Source organism: Pteronotus mesoamericanus, unplaced genomic scaffold, assembly GCF_021234165.1.
Source record: "Pteronotus mesoamericanus isolate MK-2021 breed Mesoamerican mustached bat unplaced genomic scaffold, CSHL_Meso_final scaffold_21, whole genome shotgun sequence".
Taxonomy (NCBI): Eukaryota; Metazoa; Chordata; class Mammalia; order Chiroptera; family Mormoopidae; genus Pteronotus; species Pteronotus mesoamericanus.
The window spans coordinates 23,625,671-23,652,260 of record NW_026555310.1 but is presented as its reverse complement, the minus strand read 5'-3'; the positions used below and the strand labels follow the sequence as shown (position 1 = coordinate 23,652,260).

General features: G+C 34.6%; 1 protein-coding gene across 10 annotated transcripts in view; it reads left to right on the top strand.

Moving 5' to 3' along the window:
• The window catches only part of PLEKHA5 (pleckstrin homology domain containing A5), a 200,610-nt gene that overhangs the window by 154,696 nt on the left and 19,324 nt on the right, over positions 1-26,590 (top strand). For 9 of the 10 annotated variants that reach the window (XR_008530639.1, XM_054591385.1, XM_054591381.1 and 6 more), the window contains 3 exons: positions 17,359-17,421; positions 19,177-19,257; positions 19,408-19,557. Coding sequence is in view for 9 of the 10 variants with exons in the window: in XM_054591385.1 (XP_054447360.1) it covers positions 17,359-17,421; positions 19,177-19,257; positions 19,408-19,557 (294 nt within the window). In the remaining variant the exon portion in view is untranslated. Of the gene's footprint in view, positions 1-12,182; positions 12,264-16,791; positions 16,828-17,358; positions 17,422-19,176; positions 19,258-19,407; positions 19,558-26,590 lie in introns of all 10 variants that reach the window. The other variant, XM_054591389.1, reaches the window with a different exon arrangement.

Sequence of the window (26,590 nt, the reverse complement as noted above, 5' to 3'; positions counted from 1 at the left end):
TACATAAGCAATTAATTTTTTTCCCATTAAGCTTAGTTATCACCAGATATTAGAGGAACTTTTGGTTACAGTTTAAGTGAAACTTGCAAACTTTATCCTAAAGTACACTTATTAGGAATTTTTCCCTGTGTTTATTCCTCTGCCTAGCAGAGTACAGAGAGGATTGGGGTCAGCTTTAGTTAGAATTTTGAGATGGCCCTGTACTTCTCAGGAAGTCAGAAATAAATTTGAGATTATCAGAATTTACAATGGTATCTCCCAGAAAACAGTGTTTTCATTTCTTGAAAGTGAGGGAAAAGGGAATATAATGATATATTTTCTTCTCAGAATAAGGCATATTGAGCATGATTTTTAGAACTATATGGCCTTGCTGAACCCAGTATTTGATGATTAGGAGTTCCTAATGTTTCCATGAAGTTAGGTGCAAATCATTTGTTTATAACTGAAGTAATGGGTTTCCATAGAAGTTTATTGTAGTCAACCATCTGGTGTTCACCTGTAAGATACAGAAAGGGCATACTGGTTGTTTTGGCTCCTATATCCTTACTGGTTATTAAATGTTTTTAATGGTACCCCTGTTGGTTAAATTCCCAGTCCAGGCCATAAAACATTGTATTTAGTTAGTATACCTAAAAACTGTACTAACAGTATCATATGCCCCAACTGTGTTAGGAAAAGCCATCTTTCAGAAAATATGTTCAGAGTGCCAACCCCGGGCCTCTGGCACCTAGATACCTTCTTTAGCAGATCTAACACGCAAGTAGGGGCTTCAAGTTTCTTAATCTTGTCACTGGAAAGGATTCCCAGTAATGTCTAGCTCTTGGCTCCTGTAGCTTGGATCGGGACTGCTTGGACTGAGCAAGGCAGTGAGGTTGGGGTTTTAGAAACTAGACCAGGAGCTAAAGAGAGGAACTAGGTAAGTCCTCTCCATGGATGAAGACGTGGAACAAAAGCTGGAGCTTTCTGATCAGTCATGAAGGGAGGCTTAATAGGGGACGAGCCAATTAGAGCACGTCCCATCCCTTGATCTGTTTTCCTCACTTGTGTTTTAGCTCTTCCTCCATCTGTTTTTTTCTGCCTCACTTGCTTCTCTTTCTGACTTCCCCCCCATTAGTGATTGAAGAGCGGTTATGAGGGAATTTAGGTGATGTTCCCTTTTTCTTCCTAAAACCTTCCTGCCAGTTTTCCATGTTAGGCAATGATGACAGAAAGGAGATGCTGAGGCACATGCAGGTAGGGACGGACAGAAGGCTGGAGAAACTTGGAGCGGTGCTTCACAAGCCTCCTGTGAGCATGCTGCCTCGTGGGTAATGCACGCCAGCTGCCCGCCCCTGCCTTTGTGATTACAGCACTTCGGTAGCCAGCCACCCTCTTTGAGAACCCCTGCTACGGTTAATTGAGTTTAATTTCTACACCTCAGCAAACCTGAGCTTTAATTGCACTGGTACTGCAGCAGGTACTTTTTCATCTTTTCAATGTAAAACTGTATTGTAACATTGAGTGTGCTTTAGCAAATTCCCCTTTAAATGATGGTGTTCTGTCTTTACCCCCCTCCCTTCATGAGTCGATGTAGTTATTTGCATCAAAAACACCTGCATGAGAACAGGAAAGGAATGGGCACACCTCAGTTGGCCACACTTACGTAGGGGGGTTGCCTGTGCCCAATGTACTCAGATGTTCTTTGGGAAAAGAAAATGCCTGTGCTACCATCATTTAATGACACTCATTTGTCTCTACCCAGCTGAAGCTCTCTGCCTGCAGCTAGGACATACTTAAGTCATTTCTGACTATAGCCTTAAATAGTATATCCTGTTAACTAAAAAATTAAAAGCCAAAGTGAGACGAAACAAGCATTTCTTTGAGATCAAAAGGAATTGCAATCTCGGGGCATAGATTCAGGCAGAAACCCAAATTGTGTCTCAGTTATGGTAGAAAGTCAAGGGGGTTTTATTGGAAGGGGAAAGGAAATGATTGTCTGAATAAAAGGAAGAAATCTCTATAGATGCTAATAAGCTAAGGTATTCTTTGCCTATATATAGTGGTGTGACTTCTAAGAATAGCCTTAATTTTCAGCCATCATAGTCAGGATGTCTGCTTTGCCATTAGCTTTACAAACAATTGTTTGGAATACAATGTTGGTTTGATTCAGGTCAGAGGTTATTTTGCTCTATTCAAACATTCCAAAGGCTCAAGGAACAAGAGGTGCGAGGCCTTCCTCTGGGAGGATGGCTCCATCTCCATTTTGAAATGACTCAGTTTATGTCTGTTTTCTCAAGTCTCTAAAACCAGATGGCTAAGGGACCTTATCTTTAAATTCTTGTGGGGAAGTTGGAAGTTTCTCATGACAAACGAGTTTGCCACAATACACTAAAAGGAAAATACAGGTTAAGCATTCCTTTGGTGTTCTTTGTTACATGAAAATATTTAAGGTTTGCAAGAATCAGTAGCTAAATCCTTCTGTCTTGTTTTGTCAGTACATTTTGTTTAAGTAGTCAGTACTTGCAGGGAGAATAAGAAAATCATTTTTAATATTAACTTCTAAAACTTCTTGACGAGTAAGCCAAACTTTCTACCTTGCAAGAGTTTTATAGTAACATTCAGATTTTATGATGTGATTTTTAAATAAATATTAATAGTTTATGAACTGTATACTAAAGCTACTACTGCATTTTGAAAGAAGCCTGCTAGTCTACCATTGGTTGCTGTCGACATTCCTCATCAGTATTCTTTCTAAACCCTTTTAAGAAACAATGAGAAAACTCTTACGGACAGGAACTGGGACCACTCTTAAACATACTATGCCAGGGAAAATGCAAAAAAGGAACAGTTAGCTGGGTGTATGTAATTGGTACTGAAACCATTCGAGGTAAAAAACCCAGGAAGACTTTTTTGCATTTTGTTCTTTGTGTTCATGAAAAGAGCTTTCCTGTAAGGGAAGAAATGCTAACAAGATGATTGAAAAGATTCTTGATGGCTTTCATTGTTCATGTCAATTCAGCAACTTCATTCTACTGAGCTATTAAGCAAGAACCCATTTTCTCTAATATTCCAAGGGGTCCTGGAGCCTCTATTTTAAGGATGATTGAGAGCTACAAGTGGTAATGTTTCTAGGAGATATAGAATAGGCATTTGGGAAAAGCAAACCAAGGAAACTAGAAAATCGAATGTATGCTATTTAACACTTGCTAACCCAAACTAATTACATTGTACCTATCTGTATTCTCTTATGCCTTGCTGTTAAGAATGATACTGTCTCTCTTTCCCTCACACCCCATTCCTCCTTTTTTTTCTTTTCCTGTCTCCCCCTTCCTCTGCATATCTGATCATAGAAGTAGTGGGGAGAAGAGGGGTTGGCACTCAGAAAATTCTTAAGCTGAATATGGCATCATAATGAATATGGCAGAACTCTAAGAAGACAATGGATAGATTAGAATTTAGATGTGGAAAGAATTTAGAATGTGGGTCAGTACGCTGATCTCTTGGCTTGTCCAGTGCTTATGTGGTATTATCGTGGGTGCTCCTATTTCTTACCAGTAGTCAATCTGTCCCTTTTTGCTTTTTTCATCCATCTCAGATCTAACCATAGAAGTTCCTTTTTTCTTGGTGTTCTCTCATTTGAGCATTCCCCTTTATTAAGTATCTGTTTGTTATTTTTCATCTCTAGCCCCTGGGTTTTTCCCAGAAAGCAGAGACCGAGGTGTCAGCTTATGTGCAGAAAGTTGACCCTGGAGAATGATACCAAGGTCTAGGAGTAAAGAGAATGATCAAGGAAGGAGGGAATATATTCTCAAATGCAGTAGGCAATTTGAGTTTCATCTGACTGATTCTTGTTGACAAATGAACAGAAATAGTGCAGAATTACCCACCTGCACAATAGAAAAGGGAAGCATTTGGTTTTCATCCTCTGCTGGCCAAGGGTTTCCCCTTAAGAATAACTTGCCAGCACACTGATTTCTACACGTATGAGTAACCAGTGAGCACCCAGTGGGCCCTCATGCTCCACAGGTATCTGAAACACCTCTCTCTGCAGTTTCATTTATATATTTCTAGTTGCTTATGGAGCTTTCCATGGGAGGTTCTGCCTTCAGCACATCCCCAACATGTGTTAAAAATTAAAGTCATCATCCCTCAGTTCCCTGACCAAAAAAATAAAGCAAAAATGGTTCAAAATATTGGTCACCTTTAACCTCATTGATGCAACAAACATTACTTGAACATGTAATTCTTGGAGAAGAGGGCGCTGGGCTTTGAGAAGAATCTGGACTTTTGCCTTAGCTGTTTGCTTAGACCTAGAACTTTAAGTAATTTAAGCTCCCAGGGAAAGAGAAGGAAGTGAGACAGGTTTTCTCCAGCTGTGGCTAGGGACAGCCTGACAGTCGTTCACGGTCATCTGATGGAGGAAAAGAAGATCAGGTGGCAGACTACCTGGAAGGACCCAAGATGGGAAGATCCTTGGTGTCCTGCCGGCTCTTCCACTCTAAGGGTGGAGATTATACAAATTTATAAAAAAAGGCAGAATTGAGTCGGCTTCCTGGAGTTGTAGTACGTTCTCATATTCCATCTGCCCGGCTCCAGCACAGACTAAAGTTAAAAATACTTTGAAACTGGAGTTAAAAGTACTTCAAAAAGTTAACTGAGAATGGGAACATCATGAAATTCTATAGAACTGTATGAACCTGTTTTTTAGCCTAAATGCATGGCAGGATAATACCTGCCACCGTAACACTTCATGCATGTACTAAACTGCTCATTACCAGTTAGTCACCAAATCTTGAAAAATCTCCTGCCACGTGTCTTTCATCTAACTCAGGAAATTTCACAAACTTCCTGTTCCCTGCAGAATAAGGTTTCTTTTTGATTTGGCATTCAAGCCTTCAGTCCACCACCACCATCCCCCAACCTGCGAAAACGCTTCTTCCCCTGTAAACTGTTTTCTCCAGCCAGTGACTCACTGTTTCTCAAGTACCTCAAAAGCCCTCCCATTCTCTGCACTGTGCCGCCTGCCTGGCAACGGTCCATCCCAATCCATTAAACGTTACTTTACAGTTCCCAAAGCACTGTCATGTACAATATTCCACTTTATTTCTCCTCCATATATCCTCAACATGGCCTGTAACCTGTTCTATTTTAATGACTATTATCCACATTCAGTCTGCTTTAACTACTTGCCTAAAAACCACAAAGCTAGGGTCAATACCTGGTATTTAATGAACTTTCTTTTTTTAAAAAAAAAAAAAAATCAGTTTTGACTTTTTTTAAATTAATAGAGTTGTTCTTGTACTTAGAGTAGTTCTGTGTCAGGTTGCTGATCTTTGTTACCTGAGGAGTATCAGTTCCTGGTTACATAGCGGTTATATATTTATCTAACAAAATGGGAAAATGAAAACAGAACTCCCCCCAGCCTCTCCTAAAATGCGTAACATTTATACAGTTCTATTTTGTATTTACACAAGCAAATTTTTTTTTTAAGATTTTATATATTTAGAGAGAGAGGAAGCCAGGGAGAAGGAGAAGAGGAGAAATAGTGATGTGAGAGAAAAATACTGATTGGTTACCTCTGGATCCTCAACCAGGGACCAGGCCTGCAGCCCAGGCATGTGCCCAGACCGGAAATCGAACCCATGACCTTTTGCTTTGTGGGACAACACCCAAACAACTGAGCCACACTGGCCAGGGCAAAAGAAGTATTTTTATAACCCAATTACTGTAGCTTTTGCTTCTATCTTATTTTTACGTATTTTTCCAGAAAGTTTGTTCAGCAGAGATTTATGGAGCTCAGTGTAGGGCAGCATGTTAGTGCTTACAAAGTAAGAATTCTTAAGTGATTTTTAAAACCCAGGAAGGAAGTAAAGTTGAACATAAATACCAAAAACATTTCTAGGATTGACTTAAGGGTATGATTATGTCTTAACTACTTACATAAGCCGATAAATCTTTGAATTAATGGCAGGAATTCTGCTACTCAGTACCAATTATAACTTGGTAAAAATACAATTGCTATTAATGAAATCCAGATTCTTATAGCTAGAAGATATTTTAATTTTTATTTAAAGTTCAGATGTATTTTAAAATAGATGTCTATGGCCAGAATACGTGTCTTTTTTTACTAACAGATTGAAGATTTCCACCTTTGGAATCTTTTTGTGCATTTGAAAATGATACTGTTAAAACACATGCCAAGAGGAAAATACGAACATTTCAAACATTATATTCACAATAAAGCATTTTTCCAAAATGGATTTTGAGTTCTTTTGATATTTCCAGTTGCCTATGAATGCCAGGAATAAAGAAGGTAGCATCAGATAATAATATATTACTAGAAGTTAAACAGTAATTAAGAATCCTTAAACAAGGAAAATATATTAAGCCACAGAAGTAAAAATCAGATCTGTAAAATTTATCCTGTAGCCAATGGAATTTTAATTAAAAGAAGACCTTTAGATTTTTTAAAAATGATGAAATTCACTGTTATGTAAGTTAATGATTTGGAAAGACAACAGCTTACACCTTCAAAGTTTTCTTCAAAATATTACACAGGTATATAGCTCACAATGGTGGCTTTAAAATTTTATTCTGCTGGGTTAGGGGTAGTTTCATGTTTCTCCATACATGTACTTTATCAGTGTTCCTCAAAGCAGTTTAGAAGCTTTTTTTTTTTCTTTTAAGACAATGTGGGGTATGTTTGACTCCTATGATAATGTTGTACCAATTTGTTACTCATTTTTTTAAATGTCTTTCTCCCTTAAGAAAATGAGGAAACATTGCATAGTCTAACTACATCTTTTAAAGTACTGTTTATTCTTCTGAATATATAACATTTGTAATGTTTTCCCAAAATTTCACTTTTAGAAAATATAGATAGCATCGATAGTTTATTCTGATTGCTTTAAAATTTTCAAATAGGCCTCAACACTTTGCCCCATCAGTTATAAAGAGACTTATTTACATTCTTCTATTTGAAAAGTCACTTCAAATTTCCCTGCTTCCTGTTTAAGAGTGAGTGGTTTCAATAGGTAGTCATTCAGACCCTTCAATCTCAGGTTCTGGGACTTTCAGATGTGCCTCCAGTGAGAGTGGAAGGCATTTCCATTGTCATTGTCTAAATGACCTGTTTATAAAGACCCCTGCATTCCTCAAAGCTTCACCCTAGGCATGTCAAATTCTTTCGCTTTTTAGTTTTGCCACACATCTTAAGAGTTTATTGATCTACACAGGAGGACATTCTAAGAAACAGATTCTTCAGTGATTAGGCTATCATGGTTTTTTGCTATTGTTAAGACAGATTCCCAACCTAAAAATTCTTTTCCTAAGATGTCTAAAGAACTTAAGAATAGTTCAATTTCCATTTCAATGGAAAATGACAGCGCAGCAATGGGTCTTCTCATTGGTTATCAAGGAAGGACAAAGGCCCTATCGCACAGATAAAAATCATCGAGACTGCCTCCTGCACACACGCACACACGCTGCCCGCACAGATTCAGACTCAAGGAAACTCACAGGGCAGAGCTTTAGCAAAGGTTTTCCTCCTCTGGGGATGAGACCCAGACTGGAGGAAATGGTGCTTATTTTAGAAATTTCTAGATGTACTATCCAATATAATAGCCATTAACCATATGTAGCTATTTAAATTTACATTGAAATTACTTACGTTTTTATAATAGTAGAATTCATTTCCTCTGTTGCACTGGCCACATTTCAAAGGCTAAAGAGTCATGCGTGGTTGAAGGCTAGAGTATTGTACTATACCAGTATAGAAGATTTCTGTCATCACAGAAAGTTCTGTTGGACAGTGCTATTCTAGGTGATTTATTACATAAACTTTTTAAATAGCAATCAAGCCACTACTTAATCACTTCTTATACTTAAAGGAGGATTGGGAAATTACTCTTTTCCAAGGACAAGTTATATGAATGAACATGTTGGCTCTGCTCTCTGTTAATCTTTCTCCGTCCTGCCATTCCCCCTAAAATTACTCAGGCCCATTTATCTCATGAGTTACAGTATCCTGTTCCTTCTGCATTTGTACCTGGTCTAATTTCTATAGTGATAGAGACTTTGCAACCAATATTTTAAAAGTTGTTAGAATAAGAGAACAACTGGCCATTGGAAATTGGATTCCTAACTTCCCAGATCCCCCTCGATTATGCCAAGTCCACTAATGATATTAATAAGAGGAGTCAATTTAACATCAAAGGATGATTTATTATATTCAAATTACCCAGTGTACATCAAAGCTGAGAAAAGAGGCTAGAGTCAAGTATCAGATTTTTCTAGGTAATTTTTCTAATCACTTGGACTTAACAAATTCAAGTAAAAATAGATGTTTTTATTGTAAACAGAATTGCATTGGCATAACTAAATGTATTTTTAAGATGTTTCCACATTCCTTGTTTATTACTATAGGGAGTTATGAAAATAATGTAATGCCTGAATTATACATTCTCATTTTTATTATAGAATAATGGGCCCTTTATAATTTAGCAATTAACTACACTTAAACCTGTACTACCTGTTGCTTCAAAGAAGGAATTAAAGCAGGAAGCAAAGCATTTAATTCATTCCCAAGTAAGTTATTAAACATCCTCCACTTACTAATTAGTCTTTCTCATGCTCTTACTCCTTAAGACATGTTGGCTGTTAACACCATTTTCATAATGTTGTCTAGGATTCTTGTATTCAAACCAGAAGAGATTTGTTGGATGTTCCTTTACTTTCTTTTAAGAACTCAAACAGGAAATTCCAAGGAGCTCATGGAGCATTATATATGTCCTACTGCTTCTGCCTTTCCTTGGATTGTCTTATTCCATCTCTTCAACTTGAGTAAAATGGGATCCTGAAGAGTATGTGAGCTGATATAAAATTACATTTGGCTTACTTTTAACACCTTGGGAACATCAATAGTTACTTTTGCCAAAGGAACCTTTAGACCAGCCTGCCACCTTGATGTTTTAATGATATTGTCAACATCAAAGATTCTCAAGATTTATGTTAGAATTATCTGAAAGTCAGGGTGACACTTCTTTTTGAGGTCCTCAAGTGATTGTGGTTTGGTTTATGAACGACTATCGAAATAAACTTGAACTTAGATTTCTGAAGTAGCCAATAATAAAAAGGAAACAGTATTATAAAGTAGTTATATGTATCTACAAATGCTTATTATTTAAATAGTTAACACTTCTTCCAATAAATTTTGGATGTGGATATAGATTCATAGGACAAAATAAAGGTGTGAGAACACTTCTCTGCAATAGAGGACTCCAGACTGAACATGATCTGAACATACGGTGCTAAAATGCTTCCTAGCTTCTTTATGTCACCAAGAGGTATTTGTCAGAGAATAATAATTTCATTAACTTAATTTATTTCCTGTTTATATATTTTTATTCTTGACATTTCCATAAGTTTATTTTATTATTAGAAAAGCAGTATCTACTCAGTAGAAAAAATTTGGGAAATATAAAGGAGTTAGAAAAAGAAAAAAAATAATAATTCACATTTCTACAGTTCAAAATACTTGCTACTAACATTTTCATGCCTTGGTTGTACTAAATTGTCGGCTTCCAAAGAGGCCGTCTGATTTTTTTAGTTTTAAGATTTTATTTATTTATTTTTAGAGATAGTGGAACAGAGGGAAACAGAGAGGGAGAGAAACATCAGTGTATGAGAGATACGTCAATCACATCAACCAGTTGCATCTCATACACCCCCACCCAGGAGTCTTGCCTGCAACCCAGGCATGTACTCTGACTGGGAATCGAACCTTTGACCCTTTGGTTCACACGGGGTACTCAATCCACTGAGCCATACCAACCAGGACGAGGCCATCTAATTTTAATATCCTAGAATTTGATGTGTGTGTTAGAAATTTTTCACAATGAAAGTTAATCCTGAGATACTGTGCAGTCAGTATATTTAAATACTATTTTTGCTTTTAGTTTTTCTATTCCTAAGTCAGGTGTTTTTGCAATAATCCGTTCTCAGTGATATGATGTTTAATGATCTTTAACATGTAAATTAAACAGGCATTTTTAAATCACACACAGGGCTTCTATATATATATATATATATAGACGTATATGCATATTTACTCTCCCAAAGTATTTCACTGAATAAATCAGGCTGCATTACCCTTCTGCAGAAACCATGTTGTCCCTTCTCCCTTTTTAAATACATTTTTTAAAGTAAATTCCTCAGACCTAGAGTGTGAACATTAGTCATCAATCTGTAACATATTTAAGCTCCACTTAAAGGAGTGAACTGTGTTGCTAGAACTAGCCACTTGACACCATGGCCCATTTGTAGTGCCAGATGTCCAAGACTCAGTGGGAAATCTCAGTTTGACCTTGGTGTCCTTTGTATTTGGATACTATCTCATCTCCATTACTTCTTTAACGTTTATGCTCCTGACCTCCATTCCCCCAACCCGACCTTCAGTCATCTCTGAGTCATGTACTCTTCTGTCTAAGGTCCATGGCATGGTGTTGAAAATTAAGCATTTTAAAAGAAGTATAGATGAGATGGCTTTGAAAACTAAAGTTAAATAATATCAAAAATAGATGGAGGCTTAAACTACTTGTATGATATCAATAGTTTTCTATTTTTCAGGTATTTTCCAACACTGTAAAAATTGTATTCTGTACTGCATACCAACACATTTGTTTCCTGTGGGCATGACATGTGACCTACAAATGCCCTGGTCCCTTACTGGATCACACTGGAGAAAATAAAAGAAGGTTGAGAGTAACTGATGTGTAGATTTGAGTTCCATTGATGTGTAGAAGTTCTTGTTTAACTAGTATGTAGAGTGTAGATTTAAAAATAAATTATTTATCTTAAATAAAACTTTTGAAAAGTAGCTTAAACCAGTCACAGGAAGTTTCTAATTTGAGGGGTAAAGCAGATTTTTAATATTTATTTATTTATAGAAAGGGGAAGAAGGGAGAAAGAGGGAAAAAAACATCTATCAGTTGCACGCTTCCCAATGGGGGACCTGGCCCTAAACCAGGGCATGTGCCCTGACTGGGAATTGAACCAGTGACCTTCTGGTTTGCAGGGCAGCGCTCAGTCCACTGAGCCACACCAGCCGGAACCAAAACAGATTTTATTTACATGAAACATTGGTAACTAGGCTGAAAATAAAATATTCTAGATATAAAAGTTTTTAAGATTTATTTCTTACTCATTTTATGTGCTTATTAATCTTAAGATTGAACTTTTGTTGTAGATTTAGCTAAATCAATAAAGTAGCATTCATTAACCATTATAAAAATGCTTATTTTCTATAATATGGAGGATGAAAATTATGTAAACTAAATGTCACAAATTACAATTATAAAGACTTGTCTGCTTACAAATGGCGCAGAACTATGCTGGTCTTTTACTCTATATATATCATGATAATTGCCTTTTGATGCTTTAACTCTTGTGTCCAGAGCCTGCTAAAACAAATATTTTTCTAGAGGCAGTAATTAAGTACAACATAGCTGGAAATGTGAAACATGGCTTCAGCCTTTTTAAGAGCTAGAGAGATACACTAAATCTTTGCTAAGTAAATTTTAGTTTGCTTATCTGTGAAGTAATTCTCCATGTGGTATTACACTGTGAGAAAATCCAAAATAGAGTATATATAAATGTCTATCAAGATTAACTTTAATAAAATGTGTGATTATCTTAGTGATGAGATACATTATTATATTATAAAATTTTAGTATTTGTAGAGAACCAAATTTTTTTATTTGCTTTATAAAAGAAATGAATGTCGTTTTAAGCTTTTTTACTGATTAAGTAATCAGTTAAATGAGGCTGTGTTTCTCTTTTTTAAGTTCATTGGTTATCACCCTCTAGTTTATCTTTTGGGTCATGATGCTTTATCACCTATTCTAATATATGTAGGAATATTTATTATTTGAATATATTGCTTTTATTTATGAAATAAAACCTAGATGCAGCAATACTGTTGTTAGTAAGCTTTTTTTTTTAATAACCTTGAACATATTTTACAGCATTTAATACTTGTTCAAAATCATTTATCTAAGATAGATCTGTACAACTTTGGGATAAAATGTAAACAGCTGCACTATTAGGAACATATTTAAGTAGAGGCTATATTTACAGTGTCGTCTTTCAAATCTAGCTATGCTGTAAACTGATGTTTGCTGTATGCTCCTCCTGATTTGAAATAGATGAAAGAAAATGAACCTATTATCACCATGGTTCACACAATGATTGAGAACTCGGCGCTAAGACCCCAACTGTACCAGCAAGTAAGGTCTTGGACAGTGAATGATACTGCTTTATCATCTGCAAAATCCCTCAGTGACAGTTTTGGTTTCTCCTCAGAGTTACTCATAACATTACTGTTTTTCTTACTCCATTTTTTGTTTATGTCTATTTGGAAAAACGCAATTCATCCACGCTTTTCAAGATGCTGCAGTATTCTTAGCATGGCTTCGCTGAACATTTTGCTGTTGAATATTAAGTGTGCCATTTTTTCTGAAGTTTTTGTGCCTGAAGTTTTTGTGCAGAGTATTTGATTGATATGTACTTGGAGGTCTGCAGTACATTTGCAAAATTTTTACTAGATTGCCATTAATTTTGATTAACTCGAAAAGCATAACTGATTTTTAGGGAAAACAAAAAAAGTTCCATTCAGGGGCAGCCCTGCCAAAAAACCCCCAATCTATTAGGAATAGATTATATTTATATGGGAGTTCTTTACATCTAGTTTCTGTACTGTAATATGGTAAAACCTAAAGAAGGCCATTTCTTAACATACTGGGAGTGTCTTCTCCCTGTACTCTTATTCTTGAGAAGTTATCAAGATAGTCATAGCTTTCCTCATCCTTTTCCCTACCTCAGAATATCTACCATGGACTTGGCTGGCTTTCTTTATAGGACCTTAGTAATCTGCAGATCTGCAAAAGAAGTCATTTTATACATTCCTATCCCAATTTTTTTGTATTTCATGTTCTAAATGTTCTTAGCTGTGTGTTTTGCGACATCAGCTTCTTCCACCTCAACACTTAAATTACTGTGGCCTCTGACCTGTTACAGTTACTTAAATTGTACAGAAGAAGAAAATTAACTAACATGAAAAATGAATATATGTTTTGATGAAAAATATGTAAAACATCTGGGGGGGTTTTTTCTGTGGTTTTTTGTTTTTGTTTTTGTTTTTTTTAAAGCACCTTGAGGTCACATTGGCTTTAAAGGCCTCTGGTTTGCGTTAGTTGCCTTGGGGTCTGCGTCATCACCTTGCAACTGTGAGGCTGAAACAGCTGGGGGCAGGGTGACTCATTTCTGAGCAGTTTTCAAAACATTTAAAGTACATTTTATGAGTGAGCATAGTTTTTCCTTTTTAATAAAGAGCTAAAATATTAAATATTTAAAGTTAAACAGCTTTACTTTTCAAAAGAAAATGGAATCTTTGATCCTTAAAGTCACCAGATTATAGAATTTTGATGCTCCATTCCAAAATACTACACTGAGAACCTTAATACTTGTTCTGGAATTGATAATCCTTCTCAGTGCCTAAAGCTATCAGTTTATCATTTTATATAAATATGAGATCAAAGCCATTTTACTGTAATAGGTTGTTTTCATTTTGTACATTTTGCATATTTTCAATAAGAGTGCTGGCCTGGATGTTCCTGTTTGGTTTGATTTGGTTTTTTTCTTTTTTATATTGATTATTAATCAGCATTGATGATGCAGTAGTCCTTGCTGATTGCAAAAACTTTTAATTGGAGGTTTTTTGTTTTTGTTTTTCTAATGTGGAGATATCTGAGACTGCTTTTTAAGGCATCACTGACCTTGAATACTGAAAGAGCAATAGATTTATATAAATACATTTTCTCGTATTAATACTTGAGAAAAATAAAATTGTACAGAAGATCTGAGTGTCTAACAACAGCCATGACTTGGGCATGAGATGGGCAAACAGTTTCTGTGTAATCATTGTTGACCTTCAGCACTGTCGAGGCTAGAGAGTCTTCAGGTGGTGGTGTTTTTTTTTATCAGCCACTGGTAAACTGCTTAATTTTTGAAGGGCATTGTTGGTGGCTAAAAGTTAGGTACACTTCTTAAAATGTGTTTTTAAATTTGCATAAATTGAAATCGGATATATTTCCCTCCAGGGTTCATTTATCATGTTATTATCCAAAGAAAAATTTTATTAAATTTCATATTGAACATAGCTGTGCTTTTTCTGACATTGCATTACAATGCTGTGTTAATGGGTCCTGAAATTTAGCTGAAAATATAATGACAATATAATGTCTTATGACCTGTTATTCTGAATCACATTGTTTCAGATTTGCTTTCAGAAGGACCTTTATGTTTGCGTTATCTTAGAAGAAGAAATTACTTAGGCAGTAATTATCTTAAAATTAGTCAAATAAGTAGGACCTAAAGTTAAATCAGAATAAATGCAAAAGAAGTAAGCATCAAGTTTTAAAAATTCCTCTGCACCTATTAAATCATCCTACCACCTTTCATAATTATATTTTTGTACCAGTTTTTATAATATCAATCAATGATATTAATCACTTGATAAGTAATTGTTTTAAAAGATATGCACTAATATTAGCAAATACAGCTCTGTGAGTATTTTTGAGTCCACATATGATACAATATCCAATTTTATCAAATTTCCCCCCAATTTTTTCTTGGAGAGTATGTGTGTATATCACCTACTTAAAAAGGGATACCATAGAAAGTTTAATTTTAATGAACACAACTAATTTTGTTTTAACTTAATACCAATCCAGTTTTTTTAAAGATTATTAGATAACTTTTTTAAAAAGTTCTGACTTTATAAATAAAACATGGCACATATCCTTATACAGTCAGTAAAGTTTGATAGTGCATTTCTCTAATTATCTAATTGCTACCTAGCCATTTTTATTTGCATTTCTAGTGTTGCTGAAGTACTTCAAAACCAGAACGTTTGGGACGGAGGGATTTGCTAAAGATGAGTTTGAAAAATGATAAAAGAAATGTTGCCATTAAAGATTTTGTACAGAACTTGAGTTAATCACAATATTTATGAAATTACTAGTAGGATTTTCATATTGGAGACTAAATAGCAAACTTTTCCAATTCTAGGTGGATATTGATTTTTTTTAAATAAACTATATCTTAAGAAAAGCCTCAGTAATAATGATCAGTAATGAAAATAGACATACTTAAAAGTTAATTATTTAAAAAATAATCTTGTTTTCTTATACTCTTCTTCTGACAGGTAAAAGCAATGTATAATGGAAGGGTGATTAGTTTTAAGATTACTGTTAGTTGGTCCCTAGTAATGAATACCTATATTGAATAATATGATAAAAGTTTATGTAAATTTTTAGTAGTATTAAAAATTGAGGTACAACAAAAATTTGATTTGTGTAAATAATGTATATAGCTATAAAGCTGTCGCTCTAAAAGTATAACTATACAGTACATGTTTTTCTTTTTTATAATATGCCAACTGATATGAAAATGAAAGTGCAATTTAGAGTCCCTAAATTATACCAATATCCTAAATATTTATTATGGATTACTAAATTTTTATTTTAAATTACTAGTCTTTTTTCTGTTGAACCTGGGGTATAGGATACAACTCATATTTCAATCTAGATGTAGTACTATCCACTAGTTATGTTTAAATTATACATTTCATAGTTTAGTAAAGCTGTTTTACATTTAACTTTAAATATTAAATAAGCAAGGTATATTTGGACATTTAGTAGCAAAAGGCTTTATATCTTTCTTATAAATGAGAAAATTTGATTTTGTCATTTTACAATTTTTTATCATGGATCTAAACATTTTAAAACTTATTTTTCATTGCTTTTTTTTTTTCAGATAGGAGTATAAATTCTTTTCTTGGATCTAAGTGCTTTAACTTAGAATGACAGTTGACACTCCTCAGAACATATTCAGCAATCTTTATTTTAAAATAGTGCACACGTGTTCTGACTTTGGTCATTAAATTCATTTTTCATGTGATGTTCATTTATATGAAAGTTTTATGGTTAATAATTATTGTGCATACTCTTAAGTAGTCACAGATTCATTTGCATGAGGTACATGAAAGTCATGTCTTGAAATGAAACACAAAATCCAGGATTTATTTTTGTATGTTTGGAATGCTTACCTGTTTAACTTCCTGATTCCCATGTTTCTAGATCCATTCAAAATTATCTGTCTAGATTATGCCTCCTTCTAAAGGTGTAACTGTTGAACAGGTTTTTTAAAGAAAGAATATACATGGTTAAAATTTATACATTCTTAACATTTGTCTCTGTGTGTATATGAAATACAATTTTCTGATCTAGAATGTAGTTGGGATACATTACTCCCATCCCCACTTTGAGAAAAAGTATATCATTTAGTAAACATGCAGTGAGCCCCTATTAAAATTTTCCTACTGTGTTTCTGCTATTCTCTAGCAGTCAATATAAAGTCAAAAAAACAAGAGAGAGAGTGAAATGTTGCCTGCAGAGGCTATTAGGATCTGTGTATAACAGATGGGGGTGGCTAGTGAAACGCTGGTAAGCACAATTGGAAATGAGGATTTGACCAAAAGAGACTTAGAAGAAGCTGAAGAAATGATGTTTAAATACACTGAATAATAATCCTTTACTATATATAAGAAAACAAATGGTGTTCATGAACACATACAAGCTTTTTATGAAATTTGACTATCTGTAATTTATAATAACAGGCTTTCAGTTTTATGAGGTTTTTGAGTGATTTTCCTCTTTTCAATTAAACCCATACTTTTCCTCCATTATCTTTTAGTTCTTAAGACAGAAGAACAAGATAAGTCTATATTGTGTATGTGTGTTTATATATTATGTATATGTATAAAATATGTTATAGGCTTTGTTAGTAAAAGTGTACTACAATGTGCTGGCATTTAAGTGCACACATACACAGTTGTGTGATTATGTGTGTATACTGTGAAGGACAGTTTTGACTGTTGAAATATGCCTGATTCAAGTATTTGATTCAGTACAGTTGCTATGATTGTATTTGTCAATTTTCATTAAAATGTGTGTCTTACAAATGGAAAATGTAAGGTGCTGTATAATTTTGTTTGACCAGCTTATTATTTTGTTTGATAAGCTGAAGTTAAAACATCGTTCTTATGTATCTTGCATATTGTATCACTGTTAAATATTTTTCTATTTTTGTAATGATCTGTGTTTGAATTAAACTTCTGAAAGTATAAGAATCATTAAAATTCCATTTTATTAGTTATATAAATCTAAAATAGTAGTAAATCCCATTTTATTATATGAATCAAAAATAAATATATTCTTAAATATTAATTTTAAAGTTGCTTTGTGACATTTTTCCTTATAGCTGTCACAAGATGAATGCAGAGGTACATTATACAAATACAGACCTGACGAAGTAGATATTGATGTAAGTATTAGTATGTTGTATGTTGTCATTGCTGTTGTGTTTTCTGCCAAAACACGGCAAATAAGCATGACAAGAACTTCCCCTTCTTCCTCTGCCCTCCAAAGTGATAGCAAATAAATTAGCATTTTCATCTTTTGCACTTAGGTCCCATAAAATGCTTACTCCCCAATCTATTCTCTGCCCACCCTCCCCTCCAAAGTTAGCAATTGAATATAGAATCACATAAATGAAAGTAAAAGACTATTTTATTAAAAATTATATAGGGCTGGAGACAGTTGTTTAAATCTGTTGAAGAAGGTATCAGCCTCTACAAATTTTATCACTCCTTCCTTTTTTATTACTTAAATTTAGTATTTTGTAATCATATTTCAGATCGATGACTTGTTATGAATTCTTACTTAGTTATATCCCATTCTTCCCTCATTTCCCCTGATTTTATTCATTGAGTTTTACCTCTTTCCCATTTCAATATACAGTAGCCTCCCCTTATCTGATTTTGCTTTGTGCAATTTCAGTGACTTGCAGTCAACTGAACTTGCATGGTCTGAAATGTTAAATGGAATATTCCAGAAACAAACCATTCATAAGTTTTAAATTTCATCCTGTTTCTGAGTATTATGATGAAATCTCATGCCATCCCACCCGTCTTGCCTGGGAGGTGACTCATGCGTTTGTCCAGCGTCTCCCTGCTGTATACCCTCCCTGGCTACTGATCATCGCTTTGCACTCAGTTGTCAGATCAAATGTCTCAGTATCACAGTGCTTGTGTTCAAGTAACCCTTATTATAATAATGGCCCCAAAGCTGAAGAGTAGTGAGGCTGGCAATTCAGTGAAGCTGTAAAGTGTGTGTATGAATGTATGTATGTAGAGGGAGGGGGGGAAACAGTATACATAAGGTTTAGTACTCTCTGCAGTGTCAGGCATCCACTGGGGGGTCTTGGAACTTATGCCCCATGGATAAGGGGAGACCACTGTATTCCATTTGGTGCAGCTGTGTTTTATCTAACAAAGGTAAGGCAGTTACTATGATAGATAAATGGCAAAGAAAGTAAAATCTCATTTCTTCCTAACTTGTCCTTATGCAATAAAATTTGGGATGTATTTACAGTTTGGCCAAGGTCTTTATTTCAGACATGTAGAGAACTGTTTTATTATAGTATTGAAATTTTTAGAGTACATTCTCATATTTTCATAGTTTAAAAAATGATGTAGTACAACAAATTTAAAACATTAAAACTACTGAAAGTGATTTGTTTCTACTAGCTGTACTTTTATTTGTATTATTGCAATTAGAAGGAATCTTTTGTTAATTTTTTTTTCTAAGAACGGCATAATTTTAAGAATAGAAAAACAATCTAGTTGGTGTTTTAATGAGGGACAGCATATATCACTTAGGTTCTATTCAGCAGTTTGTAGGAGAAAAATCTTAACCGTGTTGAAATGATTTGTTTAAAGCTTTTTAACAAATGAGATTGCTTGATTACTAAGAATATTTTGAATTATGTAGGTTAAATAGTACAGCTGAAAAACTTACACTTCATATACATGTTTTTGAAGCATTCTATCTATAAGCTATATTTAAAATTTTTATTTTACTCATTAAAATAAAGATTGACATAATTCAGTATTCCATAGCTATTTTAAATGTGTTTTCTTGTTATAATCACCTCCATTTACAGAAGTGATGACTAACCATCCTCCAATTACAGAGGGGAAAAGTTTGCTAATAAAAAATATTTTCTCTCATAATCTAGGCCAAGTTAAGCCGTCTATGTGAACAAGATAAAGTGGTACATGCTCTGGAAGAAAAACTTCAGCAACTCCACAAGGAGAAAGTAGGATAATTATGTTTATTATCTACAAGTCATGCTATCTGATATGATTATTATCAGTCCACTAAAGTAAATAACTAAAAAACTAAAGTAGATAACTAAAGTTAATTCGATGATGCAGAACATTAAGTGTAATTATTTTTATTATAATAGTACACGCTTGAGCAAGCTTTGCTATCAGCGAGCCAAGAGATAGAAATGAATGCCGATAACCCAGCAGCCATTCAGACTGTGGTCTTACAGAGGGACGATTTACAAAATGGACTGCTTAGTACATGTCGAGAACTTTCCCGAGCGACTGCCGTAAGTAGCAGATTTTTTTTTTCCCTCCTAAGGCTCACTGAAATATTATGCGGCTTTTCCTTTTTCTATTTAATTTATATTTCTGTTTAATTGGGCTATCTGTAAGGTTGTTCTTGATTATACAAAGAAATTAACTTGTTATTAATTAATAGTATCAAAAATAAAGGGTGGTGTTTATTTCCCTAATTAGTAGGCATTTTACTTTTCGTGAAATAGCTGTTTTATGAGAGACATACTCCTGTTAATATGTAATGCCAATGAAAAGTTCTTAAATATGTTAAAATTTATTATATTAGGAAAATATTATTTGGATTTTAGGGGAGTTAGGATAATTTTGAGAGGGTGGTTATTAGGTTCACATAACCAACCATTTAAATAAAAGGCACCTGTGAAATGCTTTTAAAAAACTGTCAACATTAAATTTCACAGCTGCCATGTGATCTAAGTTTAGATAATAGGTTTGAGTAAGAAATATAATTAGCAGAACCTTTTAACCGGCAGCCATGTCACTTTATACAGATCCTCGTGGGATTACCAAATCTAAAAGTCTTATTTAGAGTTTATAAATTGTTTTAAGAGTTTAAACAGTCTGCTTTAGATCCTATGATGCAGTCATCTCAAAACACAGCAAGAGCACCTGCCCAAGCAGCCCTTTGAAAGACAAATCCTCGCAAAAGCCACCTGTTAAAGAAAACTGCCAGCACACCACTGTCTGTAGCTTCAGTGGGCTCTTAGGGAGCAGCTACCTTTTAAGAAGGTCCACAGGCATTAATGCTTAACTAAGAGAGGTCTTTCCATGCTGGCAAAATACCAGAATCTCAACATGGCGTCTCAGTTCTAAACACTGAAATAACATTCCAAATATTAGCTATTTTTAAAGGAATGTAGCATGGTTTTAAATAAAGCAAAACTTAAATTTCGTGATTCTTCCATACCTTATATTTAATATTCCTATGCCTGATTTTGAAATAGTTATTTAAATTACCTCATTTAGTCTCTTACACTGTGATGTTTTTAGATTTTTTTTTTTTTAAAGATTTAATATCCTTTCAATCGTCATCTCCTTGAAATCAGAACCAAATCTCATTCATCTTTGTAGCTCTGGCATCCAGCATGATAGGGTGTGCGTTAAAAATCTGATGAATGAGCCCTGACTGGCGTGGCTCAGCTGATTGGGTGTCATCCTGCACAGTCAAAGGTGGCCAGTTGGATTCCTGGTTAGGACGCATGCCAGCAGCAACTGTCAGTGTTTCTCTCTCACATCAATGTTTCTCTTCTGTGCTTCTCGTTCTCCCTCCCTTCCCCTCTCACTAAAAATAAATAAATTAAATCACTTTTTAAAAACCTGGTGAATGATTAAACTGAATCACCTGCCCAGCATTACAAAAGACTATGCCCAGAACACAAATCTGTGTTCTCAAACCATAGTCCTGAAAACTTAGATCTATGTGGATTTGTTTTCTGATTGTTATCCTATATAATTACTTTTCTGAGTTCTTTTTTTCCTTTACATTCACCACTCAGTGATCATTACAAACCTTCAGTATGTTCTTCTAAGACATATCTTACTGATAGAATACAGACAATGTTATTTGTGCCTTTATATAAACTTACTCATTATTGTATCTCAAGGCTACAAATGATGCATAACATCATACTAGGCATATGTTGAGTACTCAATGGATGTTGATTAGATTTAAATTTGAATTAACATTTATGCGAGCAGAATTGCAAAGGAGTCCTCTGATTCTCTCACAGTTGATACAGGGCATTGGTTCAAATCCAAATTCTGTGGTATAAAAGATATAATAACACCAGAGGTATAACATCAAGGCATCCCTAGATCAAAGCGTGGTCTCAGAGAACATCCCCTCACCTGTTTGGACACTAAGGTGCATAAAACCAGGATTAGCACAAGGTAAACATGTAAAGCCGTGTTCCCTTGATGTTCTATTTAATTTTTGAAACTGCATCTCCTCTCCATCCATCCAAGATACCCACATGCTTTAAGCACATAGTGCCTTTATGTTCTCTCCTTGTCTCTAGTTTATCTAAACCTGATGAGTGAGAAATATTATTAAAACGGTTGCACTTTAACATTTTTCAATGTGTAACTGTCTTAGTTGGGGTTCTCTTCTGAAAGCAGAGCCTGAGATGAGGAACTGGGGTCAGAAAGTGTTTTGGGGAGATGATTTCAGGAACAGAAGCACAGGAGTGTGGAGAGAGAGGCAGGAGGAGGGAAAAGCCGATGAAGGCTCACTACTGAGTTGGCTACCATTGTGCGCAACAGGATTTTTGATCCCACTGAGGGCTCTCTGAGAAAATGTGCAGAATGCTTCAGAATTTCCCGATGAGAGGCTTGCCAAGGTGACATAACTAATGAGGAGCAGAGTCAACACCTAAGTCAAGGACATAATTCTAGGGCTTCTATACTTTCTGCTCCACTTCACTGTGCCAGCCCCATGTACTTTCTGGAACTTGAAGTCAAATTTATATTTTCTTAATCAAAATCTAAAATTGGAATTTCAGACATCAGAAAGCAAATATAAAGCCTCCCAGTCATCCTGAATCATGCTGGCAGAGGTCTTACGCATTTATCCACTGTAAAATAACATCAATAGATGAAATAATAGTAATAATCATTAATATTTCTGGATTTGTTATTAGGTACCAGATTCCATTATAAGTGCTTTACATGCACTTAATCCACATGATAACCCTTAAATGTGGGTACTATTATTAGTGTGTTAAAAATAAAAAACTGAGACAAAGATTTCTCAGGGTTATGTATTAAGTATTATGTATAGACTTCCATTAAACTTATTTGTGCTCTCAAACTGCATCCTTAGATGGATAGGAGGACCATGAGTAAATGGAGATTTTAGACCACAATGGATAAACGAAATTTAAGATTGTAAACTTAAAGGGGCATGGAAACAGGGTAAGTGAACTGCCTTAGGGAGAAGCTTGCACTGGAATGACTTGATATAGCCGTTTCAATGTGATAAAGAGCTGCTGAGAATCATGGTTACAACAAAGTGTGATTCTTTACAGTGGATCTGTCAACATCCATTATATGTCATGGAATACGCTCTGAAACATTGTAAGATAGACTTAAAATTTTCTGGTTATTTCATAATTATGAAACAACATCCCCAAAAAAGAGACAGCCAGATGTGATGTGCCTCCTGGTGTACTGCAGTATAAAGTACTCAGCAACTCTCACCAAGGTATTTTTACCATAAAATCAAATCTGAATCTCAACAAGCCTTCATATCTAACTACAGATTTATAGGAAATAAAGGAAACAGAAGAGCATGTTAAGCAGTACCATAGGAATTCAGTTAGCAAAATCGAGAATAGGAGAAATTCTACAGAAAAGGGGGGTCTACTTTCTTCAACAAATAAGTAGCAAGGGAATGGAGGGGAGGGGTAGTTGTAATTTAAAATATTTTTAATGGATTACATATTAATGATTTAAAACTTAAGAATTTTTCCCTTTTTTGTCATTTTGGTTTCTTTAGGAATACATAATGAAGTATTTATAGATAAAATGACAGCTTTATAATCCCACAGAGTTAGAATATGGGTATTAGAGATGAAACCAAATTGGCCATGTATTTATAACTGTTGAATTCAGTTCTGGGGCAACAAACAGGCACTAATTTTGTGTGTATTTGGAAATTTCCATCATGTGTGTCCGAGAAAAATTAAAAACTAATCCACAAAAATGTTAATAAATATGTGGCACAGTAATGTCCTTTTTTAAGCCTTTTCCTGTGTTCTACCTTTTCCACTTTAATAGTTATAAAAATTTATTATACCTAAAATTGTACAGTAAGAAGTAACCACTTCCTTTGAGATAGAATACAGTTTTGTTTCAAAGAGAAGATTAAAGGAAAAACTAAAGATATGCATTAAAGATTATGAATAGCCAAAAAGTAGAATTACTATTAATTATTACCATAAAGTAGAAATTTAAAACATAGGCAGCCTTATAACCATGGCTGACTTAGTTGATCCTCAATGTGCAGTTTCAATTTAGTCCTTCTTAAACATCTTTTTCATTTTAAAAAACACAAGAATAGTCATCATTAGTATAATAAGGTACATCATGTACTTTGCAAATAGTGATTTTTATTTGAGATGCAGTTATGTGGTAAGGCAAGTATAAAGTCTTAGAAAATGAGTACTCTTTTTAAAAAAGAATTATTGAAATAACTAAGCACATTTTAAAAATCTGTGCCAAGAAACCTCTACATCCTGAAGGTAAAAATGAAATCAGATTAACTTTATTTTGAATGATCTCAAAAATCAGTTGTTCCTAATACCCATTTGACAGATTGTTATGGTTGAATGGTAGTGATTTAAATTATAAAATATAAACAATTTTTTGCCAGATTTTCAAATTATAATGGTAAGTTTAAATACTGCAATGCTTTAATTTTCCAAGGTTTAGTAGTGGACATTAATCTGTAATATTTAAAATTGAAAAGAGTTACTTGAAGATTACCTTAGGAAGCTAATACTCATACTACATGTATATTATTGCCCTCTATCCATTTTGAAACTGAAAATCTGCCAATTAATTAACATTCCTTAGATTAAAACTCAGAAACACTAATTAAAAGGCAAACCCAAAGTAAACCAGTCTCTGTTCTAAACATAATGTGGTCATAATAATTTACTTCTTTATGCATATTATGTAACTGTTTGCCCCGGGTGGATTTTATTATAAATTGTCATTGTTTCTGAACAAGAACAAGAAAGTTCTTATTACATTAAAAGCTTGGAAATGAATTATTACTCCTAATTTGTTTAATAAAGATCACAGTATGTATCTGTTACAGCTCTGTAGTTAGATTTTAAACTCTTTTTTTTTCCTTTCTTTCATTTCTTTTTGTTTGTTTGTTGTTGTTTTTTTCCCCAGTCTGGGGTTTCATTACATCTAAATGTTGCAGACCTTCCCCCTGTGGTGGCTAAGCCTTGTCTTAGTACACACATAAGGAAGTAACCACTATTAAAATGTACTTGTTCCATGCCCTAAATATAGGCTAAGTTTGTTGGTTTGTTGTTTTTTTTTTTTAAGTCTTCTGCCATATCTGTAAACAATCCTACACATGCACACATATTTTTTTAACCTCTCTAGGATGACATATTCTCAGGAAAGTATACTACTAAGGGTACAATATGGCTCACATCCATATTGAGACATTGAATTTTATCAGTGTGTCAGACGCTCCCCTTCTCTGCCTCTTCCCAAGAACACCACCACCTGACTTTTAAACCATATATTAGCTTTGCCTGTTTTGTATCTTAATAAAGTGTGGTCATAGAGTATGTACTCTGGCTTCTTTTAATTTTGAGTTTCATCCGCATGGATCCAGATTACAAGAGTTCATTCTCTGAACTGTGTGACATAAAACGCCACATTTTTATTGCAAGCACTGTTTCCTGCCTTGTGCATATGACTTTAACATAATTGTGTATTTGAAAGTCATTGACCCTATTATTGCCTTGGTGTGCCTATATATTGTCTTCTTGAGAAGAAACTGTAGACCATATATAAAGATTTTAACATTGTACTTGTAGAGTCCATTAAATTCTTTAATGAAATACTCAGCCAGGTGTTAGAAGGAAACTGGTTTTATGCCAATGCCACCCCTTTCCTGGCCATCCCGCTGGCTTGCGTTCTGCCCACCCGTAATCTTGTGGGAGGAGGCAGGAGGTAAAGGCAGCAGGGAGGCCCAGCAGGATTATGAGACTCAGGCCAAACAATGCCATGTCTGTGGCGGGACTTTTCAGGTTAGGAAAATTGAAAGTATTATGTTTCTTCACCCCTAAAATATTGGTAAAATAATCTCTAGTTCTCAATCTCTATTTCTCATCTGTTTCTGTAAGAAAGACAAGGATTGCCACCATTGTAAAATGTTCCTATATTTAGATGCCTCTACAGTACCTTTGCTCCCCGCCCGCCCCCCTGCCACCCGACCCTCCGCGCGAACCCTGGCCTTTCTATAAGAGAGGTTGTTAGTTGGGCAGTACCGCCTGCCGTAATCACTGGGCTGCCATTAGATCTATTATCCTCACTTTTCCCTCCCTGAAGACTTCAAAGGCCCACTATTTAAATTTGCATTTTTTGTGATGTGTACAAATCAGAAGATGGCTAGAAGCTATTTTTATTAACAGAGATCATATCCTTGTTTATTCATATAAAACGTTGGCTGAAACCAAGTAATAATAAGGCTAATATTTATGCAATATAGATAAGATAAAGATCTGTAGTTCTTTATCACTTTGCTTTTTTAAATTTAATTCATTGTGAAATCTGTTTAGTAGGCTCCTTAAGCTAGCTATATAATACAAAAATGATAAAAAAAAAAAACTATCCAGTGGTTTATGTCTGCTTTTTTAAAAAAAAAGAATTCATTGTAAAACCTGCTCAAGGAGAATCTTAAATTCACAAAGCACTTAATTCGAATGGCCCAAATTAAGACTTCTAATTTTTTTAAATTATGTACCTATGATAATTTTTCATTACCTACATTTTTAAAAGTGACTTTAAGCCAGTTGCAGAATATGCAAAATAACTCTTTAAAAGAGATACTCTAGGAACTTGAGATATTGCTGTTTGTTGTTGTTGTTGTTTTTTAACAAATTATTTTAAGTAACCTTTCTTTCATACTCAGTACCCTCTTTCCTATGCCCAGACTATTGCTGTTATTAAACTGACATTTCCCAGGGAAGTCTCATTCAGAGCAGTTCAAGGCAAGAAATCCCTGGTCATGGGAGAGGCTCTTAGGCAAAAGTTACTAATTAATTTTATAGCAGCATTCAGTAAATATTTGTTGGTTATAATACATGTGCCAACACCACAGTAGATAACGGGTGATAAAATAGTAATCAGATACTGTCCCTGCTCTTGGTTTATCCATTTGTGGACCTCACATCATTCTCTGAAATATCTGAAGAGTTAACTACAACCCATGGAAGAGTACAGACACCCCCACAGAATGGCACCCCTAAAACAGAG